At 36.5% G+C, this 12,332-nt stretch overlaps 1 protein-coding gene across 1 annotated transcript; it reads left to right on the top strand.

Moving 5' to 3' along the window:
* Positions 1-5,582: 5,582 nt before the first annotated feature.
* On the top strand, positions 5,583-6,617 carry LOC126755244 (basic helix-loop-helix transcription factor amos). The gene has a single exon (XM_050467668.1). It carries the CDS (start codon positions 5,767-5,769, stop codon positions 6,511-6,513), a length of 747 nt encoding a protein of 248 aa, XP_050323625.1. The 5' UTR covers positions 5,583-5,766; the 3' UTR covers positions 6,514-6,617.
* Positions 6,618-12,332: the final 5,715 nt, after the last annotated feature.

Below are 12,332 nucleotides of genomic sequence, written 5' to 3'. Positions count from 1 at the left end.
CAAAATTATATGGTTTAGCGCTAAATTAGAATGGAATTAGTTCAGACCATGTCCTAAGCCTCTTGCAAATTCCGATTCTATGGTTGCCATTTTCTACATTAACACAATATATTAAATTTAGCCTCTTCGGTCGAGTTAGTATCACATGTCACACGTATCTCAGTTAAAGATGTTTTTAACATAGTTTTAGCTAACACGAACTAAAATATAGCTGTAAAAGTAAGTCTAAGTTTATAGCCTTCAATATATGTAAGTCACGAGGATTTCAATTTTGATTAATATATTAACGAATCATCGAATAATAAGTTCGAAAACTCTAAACAAATTGCTATGGGCGATCACTTAATCCACTTGTAATTTGCGCAGTTGTTTTTATTATTTTGAAATTTTATTACAAATTAAGGAACAGTTTTAAGAGAACTTAATAAGAATTGGGCGAAATGAAAAGTTATAACTTATGATCAAACAAAATAAGTTAGTTAAAATTCATATTTAGCCTATTAGTCTAAAGACTATTAGAAGCATAGCATAGAATACAAGGTGTGTTCCAAAGTAAACAGGACTTAAAAAAAAACAGAACAAATGGTTTTTTCGGCAAAATCAATTTATTTTAAAGGGTCCGACCCTCGAAATGTAACCAACTTCAAAAAAGACTGCAACGTCACGTGAGAGCGAAGTCGACGGCGAAGTGCCAATCAAATGGCTAAAGAATTGAAAATATCCGACCGCAGCATCCGACGCATATTGAAAAATGAGCTCAAGGTCAAGCCTTACAAGTTCCAAAAGGCCCATGATCTCACACAGAATCAGCAACAAGTAAAATTCCGAACATTGTGTTTTCTGACGAAAAAATTTTTCCAATTGAGCAATTCGTAAACTCTCAAAACGATAGGGTTTACTTGACCGACCGTTCATACGAGAATCCAAGTCATCGGTTGGGCACCAGGAGGCAGCACCCGCCACAAATAATGGTTTGGGCCGCTGTCTCCGCAGATGGGCGCTCTCCAATTGTTTTCATCGAGCCTGGCGTCAAAGTAAATGCGACATACGACATCCCGTATTATCGGGAAAGTTTTCTGGAGGCTGCTTTGAAGCCGTGGGCAAACAAACCTTTCAGTCGCAAACCATGGACGTTTCAACAAGACTAAGCATCGTCTCACAAAGCGCGAATGGCTGAAAAACAACATTCCGAACTTCATTACGACCACACAATGGCTCTTGAATTCACCAGATGCGAATCCAATGGATTATTCTCTGCATAACGCTTTCCTTTCATGGGTAAATGCATTTTTCCGAAAAGGAAGAAATCGCAAGGTGCCATTTCAGGTGAATACGGGGAGTGGTTAATGGTTAAAATGTGATCTTTGGTCAAATAATCGGTCACAATCTGTCCTTGGAATGTTGGATTCTAAGCAATTTTTGGTCGTCAGTCAATTTGTGCGGAATAAACCGTGCACACACCTTTCGTAAGCCTAAATGTTCGGTCAAAATGCTATAAATCGATGTTTTGGAGATGTTCAATTCCATTTCCATGAATTTCAATGCTGATTTCGGCTGCTTTTTGATGAATTCACACACAGTTTCGATGGAATTTCCGGTGATCACGGATTTTGATTGGCCCACATGTTGATCGTCATTTATGTCCTCACGACCACTTTGAAAACGTTGAAACCACTCGTGCACTCTGCTATGGGATATGCAATCATCGCCGTAAACTTGTTTCATCAATTGAAACGTTTCGGAAAAAATTTTACCAATTTTAAAACAAATTTCTTCGAAGCTCATTTTCGCACCGATAACACAAATATACTGACACTTAAAACGCAATAACTTCACTACCATTCTATGAAAGGACATAAAATTCTCACTGAACAATCGATAAAGATAGCAGACTCCAGTCGACATATAGATGGCGCCACCAGGGGGCGCTAGATTCAAAAAGTCCTGTTTACTTTAAAAAGTACCTTGTAAAAATATTAATTTACTATAAACTATAAATCAAGTCCATATTTAGTTTTGTTAAATAATCTTAGAAAAGAAGTCCTATATGCATCAAATTGGTCTTGAAGAAAGGTTGGGACCGATATTACTCATATTTGGTACTTGATAATATGAATGATAGGTAAGCCAAAGAGACGAAATTCATTACATTGTGTAAATGCGAGCGTGGGGAAATAGTTAAACGATATTACCTACACAATTTACCACAACCATTGCCTAACTTTTAATACTATTCCTATAAACTCCTTATGCTATACTAGAGCATATCTATCTCGATTAGTAATAGTCTTAAAATAAATTGAATTTATTAGAATATAGATATGTATTGACTAACTACATATTTTTTGTGACAAAAAAAGTACCCGGAAATTGTAAAAAATGCAAAATATTTAATTCTTCATCATTTATTTTACCACCTTCAAATGTAATACACCAGATGTAATACACTTATGCCAACGATTTTTCCAGTCCTCGAAACACATTTCATAACCACTTTTTGGGAGGGCCTTTAACTCCTTCAGCGAATTTTGTTTTATCTCTTCGATCGACTGAAAACGGATTCAACGGAGCGGCAATTTCAGTTTGAGGTACAAGAAAAAATCACACGGAGGCAATGTGGTGAATACGGTGATAGTTCGATGGTATTCATTGCGTTTTTGGCTTTAAATTCGGTCACAATCGTACTCTTTTTGAAAAGAATTCATATCCTTCATTTTTTTAATATTTTCATCGATTCAAGAGGTCAAATATCGTCCAGAACGAGGCATGTCTTCAACGATTCCTCAACCGTGTTTGAAGACTTTGTACCTCTCGTAGGCTTGTGCTTTTGATAAAACTGAATCAGCGTAAGCCTTTTCCAACACTCGTTACCATTCTGCACACGAAATTTGGTTATCAATATAAAATTTAAGACAAATTCTTTGTTCGATATTTTTATCCATGTACTGACTTCAGCAGCTGTTGTAAACAAATTCATGGACAGATCGCGCTCTTCTTTGGCATAGTAATTAAGGACAGTTCTAGCAACTTTTCAAAATATATTTTTTTAAATATAATTTACCCGCGGAATTTAATTACAATTTACAATATTTTATCAGCATTGATTAGGTTATACTGCCCGCCTGTCATGTCATACATAGACGTACTGCTTCATAGCATTATACAAGGTCTGTCGCAAAAGAAACAGAACTTTTTAAATATAACTGTTTCTGCTGGCGCCACCTATTGGTGGATATATGAAATAAAAAGCTTGATCTCTTGTTGACATTTCGTAGAAATTTTAAGACAATTGGATAACTACAATCGATGTTATCGGTCAAAAAGTGACAGCAGCTTTTGGTCATCGGTCGTAAAATGCAAAGAGCAAATATTAAATTTTGTTTTAAACTTGGGAAAACGTTTACTGAAACATTTCAAATGATGAAGAAAGTTTATGGTGATCAGTGCCTATCCCGTAGTAATGTGCATGAGTGGTTTAAGCGATTCCAAGAAGGTCGTGAGGACCTCTGTGACGATCAGAAGTCGGTCGTCTTCAGAAGTCAAAAATAAAGACAATGCTGATTTGTTTTTACGATTCCGAGGGTATTGTACACCGAGAGTTCGTCCCACCTGGCCAAACGATTAATGCTGTGTTTTACCCTGGTGTTATGAAGCGTATTTTGTGCTCGACCACAATACCGTGAGGCAGGGTCCTGGCGCCTGTTGCACGATAATGCGCCGTGTCATCGGTCGACGCTTGTCATTGATTTTTTGACAAAAAACTCCGTATTAACCATTAATCACTCACCCTACTCACCTGATCTGGCACCCTGTGATTTTTACCTATTTGGAAAACTTCATTTGCCCATGAAAGGACAATGGTTTCAGGACATTTCAGCTATCCAAAAGGCGACGACCGATATTCTCAAGAGCATTCCGAAAAATGACCTTAAACACTCATTTGAAATGCTAATTGACCGGGCTAAACGCTGTATCGAAGCACAAGGAAACTACTTTGAATAAAAAATATAACTTTTGAAAAATATTAATTTTTTGTTGTTTTTTTTAACAGTCCTGTTTCTTTTGCGACAGACCTTGTATTTTACAAGAAAACCATATTATACTCAAATAATCTTATTAAACAAATCTTCACATTTCTTATTAAGGCAGCCGGTAATTTTAATACTCTTAAGTAAAATTATATTTTCTGAAATAAACATGAAATACTAAATTTGGAATGAAGGATTTCGTGAATTATTTATATATTATTTACCCTAATAATATATTTATATTATTTTATTTCATTAGATAATTCAGGTTTGTCAGGCAATTGATTATAAATATCTGAAGGCAAGTAAGGAATTCGAACGAAAAATGGAAGACTTCAAAAAAATAGTGTTGACATACAAGTATAAGCAGGAATTGCAAGTATAACTGTAAAGATAAAATTTCTTGAGGGATTCTGTTGGCAAGACTCCAATCATTGTCACAAAACGTAAAATAATTTAAATAGATTTTACTTACTAAATTTACAAAATGTTACCAGAAGTTGATTATTTTACAGAAACCTTCAAATATTCTCTAAATCTGGGTTTATACACTTGGAGCAATGAGCAATATTTATGTTTTACAATTCTGTCTTGGCTTAAATACCAGGAAAGACTACCGAAAATTATCGAACGAATCGGTTCGGGCTTTGCCATGATAAATACTTAAGTGAATAAGGTGAAAATTAAAGGCTTTCAATGTCAAGTTCGTTGGCTTATTTCCGCACAACTTTCAAAACTTTTCAATTAAGAATAAGGCTACAAATAGAATATTAAAACATGGCAAGGCAACGCAAAAGATAATGAAATAAACAGTAATAAAGACAAAACAAAAATAGTAAAGCGAGTAGCAACTCCAGCTTTACTATAACAAAAATATAACAATCATTACACTCAACACTAACGAACGTTAAAGAGATCCCAAGGAGTAATACTTAAGGGTATCTGAATGTACATTGAATGCAGGAAGAGCATGGGCATTGGGGTGAGGATAACGGCAATTTTAGCGCGCACTGGAGAGCCTGTAAGTGCGTTGAGTGCAACATATGGCCGAAGAGTCAACGATGACACGAACTACCATTTATTCTTCTCTTGATGTTTGTGGACAGTTGTTGTTGCTCGTATTTTTATTATTTGCGGTGGAGCGGTTATAGAGAGCCACTAACCGTGAAAGTCACAAATTATACGATCGCATTCCACGATAGCCTCAATTTAGGGAAGAAACAGCGTAGAGGTAGGACGGCCAAGCGCAGGTTAAACAAAGGTGACTTGCACGAAAGCCAACCCTTAATTCCCGTTGAGGTAATAGCCACTAGGGGCACAAAGAAGTGTGGCACTGATCCTGCCGCTACTGATATGTTAATTGTGATGATCCTTAAATTAACTGTTTTACGTTTCTCCTATCGCACTTTTTCAATGTAATATTTTATTTTAATTTTTTCTTTGCTTTGTTTTCCTATATTGCGGCTGGCTGACTGCGACCATATGGTCAACGCCGACTCAATGAGGGATGTCTGCCGCGCGCGCTCGTGTCTCTCGCGTGCCAGTTGGTCAAAATTTGGTTTGCAGACCATCAGCGGGGATTCCGACAGCCAAATGGCAGCTAGAACGCGCGCAGATGAACAGTTGGCCTTTTAAATATTTTCGATGACGGAGTATATTTGAACACTTCAACGGCGAAAGTAGCTTAGACGAACAAACAGTCCGTGTTGAAACACAGTGAAGTGAGGATCAAAAGAATATGAACTTAGAATTACAGCAAAAGATCTTACAGCAACAAAGTCAACAATCGCACTTGTTTCACACATTTGCAGGCAATTTTAGTGATTTATCTTACGCATCTTCTGAGGAGGATGGGTCGCAACACTGCATAAGTAGTCCCAGCTACGCGCACATTGATGTGAGCGGCTACAAAGAAAATTGCAAAATGTTGCGCGACTGGCCTTCAGCTGTAAGCTATACGCAAGGCAACCCATTACAACACATCTCCGAAGCCGAACTCTATCAAAGCTACACCTATAACTCGGTACAGCTCCAGCAGCACTATGATTTTAATACCAGTATAGGTTCCTGTAATGAAACTGCATCTACCAGCACCACACCCAGTGTGTCTGGTTCACCTGTGACAACTAAAACTGCTAAATCCAGCAGACGTTCTGGCGGTCATTTCCGCAAAGATTCACTGACAAAAAGACCAGATACTGCTTTGCAAACTCCTAGCCCTGCTGTGCTTAAGCGGCGGCGCCAAGCAGCAAATGCACGGGAACGCAAACGCATGAACGGTCTGAATGAGGCCTTCGACCGCCTGCGAGAAGTGGTGCCCGCTCCTACGATTGATCAAAAACTGTCCAAATATGAGACGCTACAAATGGCGCAGACTTATATAACGGCACTTTGTGAAATGCTGGAGAACGGGCTTAGCGCAGGCAACTATATAATCCAGAGTGGCGATCAAACAACGTTCCAAGAGGATATCCGGTTGCAGTGACAACGAAGCACGATAACCGTAAATGAAAGAGGAATGAGTAATGGGAGATGTGCTGTGCAGTTCTAAACCAAAGCAAACCGCAGCATGGCTGGAGTACCCGCCATGCTCTTGTAGTGTTAAGTGAATAAAGAAATACTCTTAACTATCTTATGTAAGAATAAGTGCTTTTAATTAAAATTTAAATAAATGTGTGTGATTTTATACAATTAAAGAAGGTGTTGTTCGTTATCATAATATGTTGCTACAGAGTATAACAGGTTTGTTCACCTAACGGTTGTGCGTATCACCTAAAACTAATCGAGATATCATAGATATGAAGTTATATATACATATATAAATGTATATTTATAAATGATCAGCATGACAGACGGAGTTGACATCCGGGTGACAGTGGGTCTGTGCATCTATCCGTGCAGGTTGTAACTTGAGTAAAAATTGAGATATTGTAATGAAACTTTGTACACGTTTTCAAGCAGAAAAGGAGGGATGAGTTCGTAGACCACTTTCGCCTCCTATGGTATGGATTTTTTTTCAAAAGTGGAGTGGATTGTGACCGATCACATTTTAAACATTAACCACTCCCCGTATTCACCTGATATGGCACCGTGCGACTTCTTCCTTTTCGGAAAAACGCATTTACCCATGAAAGGAAAGCGTTATGCAGATGCAGAGGCCATTCAAAAGGCTTGCACCGGCATACTGGCGGCCCTACCGGCCAACGAGCTAAAACACTCGTTCGACATGCTTTTAGACCGTGCAAAAAACTGTATTGAAGCAGAAGGAGACTATTTTGAATAAAATAAATTGAGACAGGAGATAAGGTGTAAAAAAATGGCGCATCCTGGAGTGATCCTGACTCTCCTGGTGGTCTGAAAAAAAAATTATTTTGAAAAATGGCGACTGCCTGAAAATAAAAATCATTTTTTACGCTTTTTTTTGAAATTCCTGAATTTTTTTAAAATATTAAAAACAAAAATTTTGACACGATGCTGGTAGGAACGATAAAGGATAATATAAAGAAAATTCACGCAAAATTTCAGGTAAATCGGCTGTATAGAACTTGAGATACTGTCGGTACCGTGTGGAAAAAAAGTAGTTTCGAGAAAAACGCGTTTAAAAAATTCGATACGGCCGAACCGGGCTAGGTACTGCGTCACTAAAGTAACTGTAGCTCTTAAAATAATTTTAATTTTTAAAAATCCTTTGGAGGATATGTCCTTAAGGGTCTAAACTTTAAATATATGAAAAAAAATCGAATTTTTCAAAATTCTAGAGTAGAATACCAAGCACTACTCCAGAAAATCATAACATTTCCACCGCCATGCTTGACCGTTAAGAAAATAAACATTATACTGACCAACATGTTAACAATTTCATTGTGAATAAAAAACACGCAATACAAAACATGTCTACAATATATAAATTTGTTATTTTTTGTTTTTCACCAATTTTCCAATTTATGAACCACCCTCAAATGAGTTTGCAGATATCTATAAAACGTGTAATGATTTCATTTTAAATGTATTCAGTAATTTATATAATTATTGGCATTATAAAACCCTAAAAAAGTTTTATCGGGGAAAGAACAATTTAAGTAGTCGATTGCCAACTTTCAATGTTATCAAGAAGGATACTTTCTATCGTACCTCATCTAGCGATAAAACGCACTCTCATTCAACCAGCGCGATTATTTAACTCGCTACTCAGCATTGAAATTAAATTAGTCAATCAATCAAGCATTCAATAAACATTCAATAAACGGGATAAAAAAAATTTACAAAAAACAGCAGCGGTTCAACCATGAGCGATCAATTAACCACCCAAAACCAGCATGGCCATAGAGAGACCCCTTATGAAATAGCGTAAAGCGACTTTGTGGAACTAAATTTTGAGTACAGCAAATGAATCAATGATGCATAACGCCCACCATGTCGAAGGGATAACCACCAAAATCGATAGTCAGGGGTATTTTGGCATTTTACATACTAGAATACGGAAACAAGTTCAATACACAAACATAAATTACATTTCATATTAAACTGACAGTAACAGAATAGATCTCTAATAGAAATTGATGATCTAATAAAAATAAATGATTTAAATAAAATGAGTAAATATTTATATCATTGAATTTTCTGTGCAGTAAACACAAAATGGGGCTAAGTAACACAGAGTTCTGATTTTGATAAGAAAATCTCTTGAGAGATAGTTTTTCTAAAAAAATGTTGTATAAGAATTAAACGAATGTTATCCCGGACAGCGTTGATGGTTATTTCGATTTATATTTTTACGAAAATACAAATGGAAAAAAGTAATGAAATTAAATTAAACTTTAAATTAATATACCATATACATGGTAAGATAGAATATCACACAGCACATCCGTCGTTCCCTTTATTCATATCTACATATGTACGTACGTTTTACCCACACAATTGTATTCAGGTGCAGTAAATAAATGAGTGGAGTGTGACACCCTCGTGCCATTTGTAAGCTACTGTACCCACGAAGCAATTCAATACTAATATAATTCATAAGCAGCGGTTTCGTGGCAACGGCCAAGAATTGCTATTTACATATACACTCATCAGTTACACACGCTGTCAAAGTCAAAGGACGCCTAAAGAAAAAAGAATACATTGTTTCGAGGGAGAGAAGGGAAATTGAAAATTTTAAATTCCTCTCACTACAAGTTATTTTTCTTGATTGATTGTGGCGACATTTATCAAGTGTTCACTTCACTTATAGTTTATAACCAGATTCCGCGATACTTAGTATTAAGAAAGTAGCTTTTCAAAAATCTTTATATTAGGTATGTGGAGACTTGGGGAAATACTGAGCCGATTAAACTCACTTATACCACTACTATCAAGAAAGGATTATCTGTGAATTTCAATTATAAATGTGGCACATGGTACTGGGGTCCATATATTCGGTACGTAAGGGCTTCAAGAATTTTTGTTGGATTTAGACATAAGGTGGTACACTCTAAGGGCATTTTTTGTGCAAAGTTAAATGTCGTTATATTAATTTCTTTTTTATTGTACACTCGAATGGAAAAATCAAATAGAATTTAAATTTTTGTTATAAGGGAAATAGGCTAGATTGTAGTCCGATTTCCCCTATTTTCACACTGTGACATAGGAATATTTGAAGAACGTCCCGTGCTAAATTTGGTTCAAATCAGTAAGGCGGGTCTCGAGATATGTGATTTTCCCTATAAGTTGGCGGTGCCACGTCGATGGGGTCGTGCACTAAGTGCACTACCTCATAGGTGATTCAGAATTAGGTGCATATTATAACGATTATTTTAGCTCACTTTATATCATAAAATTTTCTGGCCCTTGACCTCTCATATATTTTATATTCATCATATTTTTCAACTTAAGATTGAATTCCATAATTTTATTTCTAAACCAACATGGTACAGTTTTAAATGTGCATACCTTAAAAGTGAGGTTAAACAATATTTCCTACATTAGGTCCTGTCAAACAGTAATAATTCAATGTAATGTAATTCAATTTTTGTCTTACCTTTATGGTATAGATAGTAGTATTCTACTACTACTCTTATACTCTGATGATCGCAAAAAAAATTTAATATAATCTATTACGAAAGTAAGTAAAATCAAACTTTGTACATAACCTTCACCTGGAAATGTGCCAAATCGTAATAACCTAAATAGTCCACTTCCGTTTCCCACTATTGAAGCAAAAATTAATACAAATAATATCTGATAGATGGCAACTGTAACTAAAATAATCAAACAATGGGTTAAAAATTATTAAAAAATCAGTCTACTTATTCTTCTATTCTTATATGTGACCTGGTCTGCGAAAAAGGGGTTAACGTGCGAAAACTAGTTTTCTGGGAAAAGCTGTTAAAAATAATCGTCAGTTTCTCGTTATCTCATTAATTGTTCTCCTTTTTTTTAACACCTAAGCCCCCTTTTCGTAGACCAGGTCACATATATAATTTATATACATCTTACATCTAGCTATGGTCTCGAAGCCACAGCTTTAGGGTTTTTTCTTACAGTTTATTGAAGCTTTTTTTATGTGTAGGAGGTTCGATTGGCAATTATCCTACACACTTTTACTTATTCGCCGCTAATGTCAAAGCATCGAACTATGCTGTGGTACTTTTTATTAATGGTTCACTTGATTGTGGCACACAAGTCTTCACACACGCATTATCGTCATAAATTTGCAGACGCACTCAGGAGTTGAGGACTACCAACGTAGGAGCACTTTCGATAAATTAATGTATTTATTTATTGTTCCCAACTTCAATACCATTACGTATGCCGCTCATCCGTTGCCCACTGATTCACTGCACTTTCAACTCACATGTTCTGGCTTTCCATAAATTTTCGGGATGGCAAAATATTTCGCACAATTTGCGACAATTACGCGATGCGCGTGATAAATAATGTGCCGGTCATAAAACACTTATGATTGCATTTATTTTTATTTCGAGAGATATGTATATTTTTCCGCTCGCCTTGTCCTTGCCACACGTAGTCATGCGACACTTTTTGTTGTTTTCGAATTACAACCACGCGTGAAGCTGACATTTCAACCACGACGAAATTGTGTGCTGAAATTTCAATAAGTTTGTATGCATGTGCACAGGTATGTGCATATGTGTAAAATCGGGAGCACTGCAAGTTTTACTTCCAATTCCATTAATCAAAATGTACTATTCCGAAAATAGACACAGACGCACTTTCGTGCACATAATAAATTATTTCACAATACTGTGGTTCCACCAGCGATCGTGTCAACTCTGGACGGAAATACATATGTATGTACATATAGTATATCTGTGTTGGCCGACATTTATTCTTGGCCGCTTTCATTTTCTATGGAATGCATTTGTCAGCCGATTGGACATGTGTTTGGATTACATTCAAGCATTTATTGCTTAAGAGGATTTATGTTGAGTAGAAATTGAAATTACTGAAAATAAAATTTATTCTATTACATCTGCACATCCTACACTTAACATTGGGTTTTGAATACGAAGGTAGGACGTCCTACATTAACTTTTATGTCAGTTGTAATCAGTGCATTAGAGGTTTGTCAAAGATTGATATGGAAGCTGTTTGGAACCAAAAGGACGTATATTCTCAATAAATTAAAGAAGTCACACGGTACGGAATCTCCTTGTCAAAAACCTCGCTTAACGTCAGTTTACACAGCCGTATTAGCTTTGCGGGGATATCAAGTTCAGACATAGCGATATATGTAGATGCAATTCCTCTTCGCGCTGTCAAAGACGGTTTTAAAATCGACGAACAGGTGGTGTGTGTTGATCCTCCTTTCACAGGTCTTTTCCAAGATTTGGAAAATCTGGTCGATAGTAGATTTTCCAGGTTCAAAGCCTCACTGATAAGGTGCAATCAGTTTTTTGACCTTGTGCTTCAGTCTTTCGCACACTACCCTCTATAAAACCTTATATATGATATTAAGGAGGCTGTCATCCATCTATCAAATGATCGATCTGGTTTCGAACTTTTCGATCCGAAGAAAACCGAGCAACTTGATGAATTTCCTTGTGCTGGATTCTAGTACTACAAACAACCATATTTCGGGCCCCTGAGAAGTCGATCAGCCCATTTGGAGCGATTTCCCTACAGAGACTGAATTTCCCGACTTTTGTATCAAAGAAGCATTTTTTGACCACCGTTGGTGTTAAAATCGCCAAGCACAATTTTTACATCGTCCTTATCTGTGGGCGCAAATCAGTGTTATGTTGGAAATTTTTGTGGATAGTGTCAAAAATGGGCTGAATCGGCTCAATACCCATAGCTCTA

The sequence above is a fragment of the Bactrocera neohumeralis genome, chromosome 4 (assembly GCF_024586455.1).
Source record: "Bactrocera neohumeralis isolate Rockhampton chromosome 4, APGP_CSIRO_Bneo_wtdbg2-racon-allhic-juicebox.fasta_v2, whole genome shotgun sequence".
Lineage (NCBI taxonomy): Eukaryota > Metazoa > Arthropoda > Insecta > Diptera > Tephritidae > Bactrocera > Bactrocera neohumeralis.
Note: the sequence above shows the minus strand (reverse complement) of the source record. Positions and strands in the feature narration are given on the sequence as shown.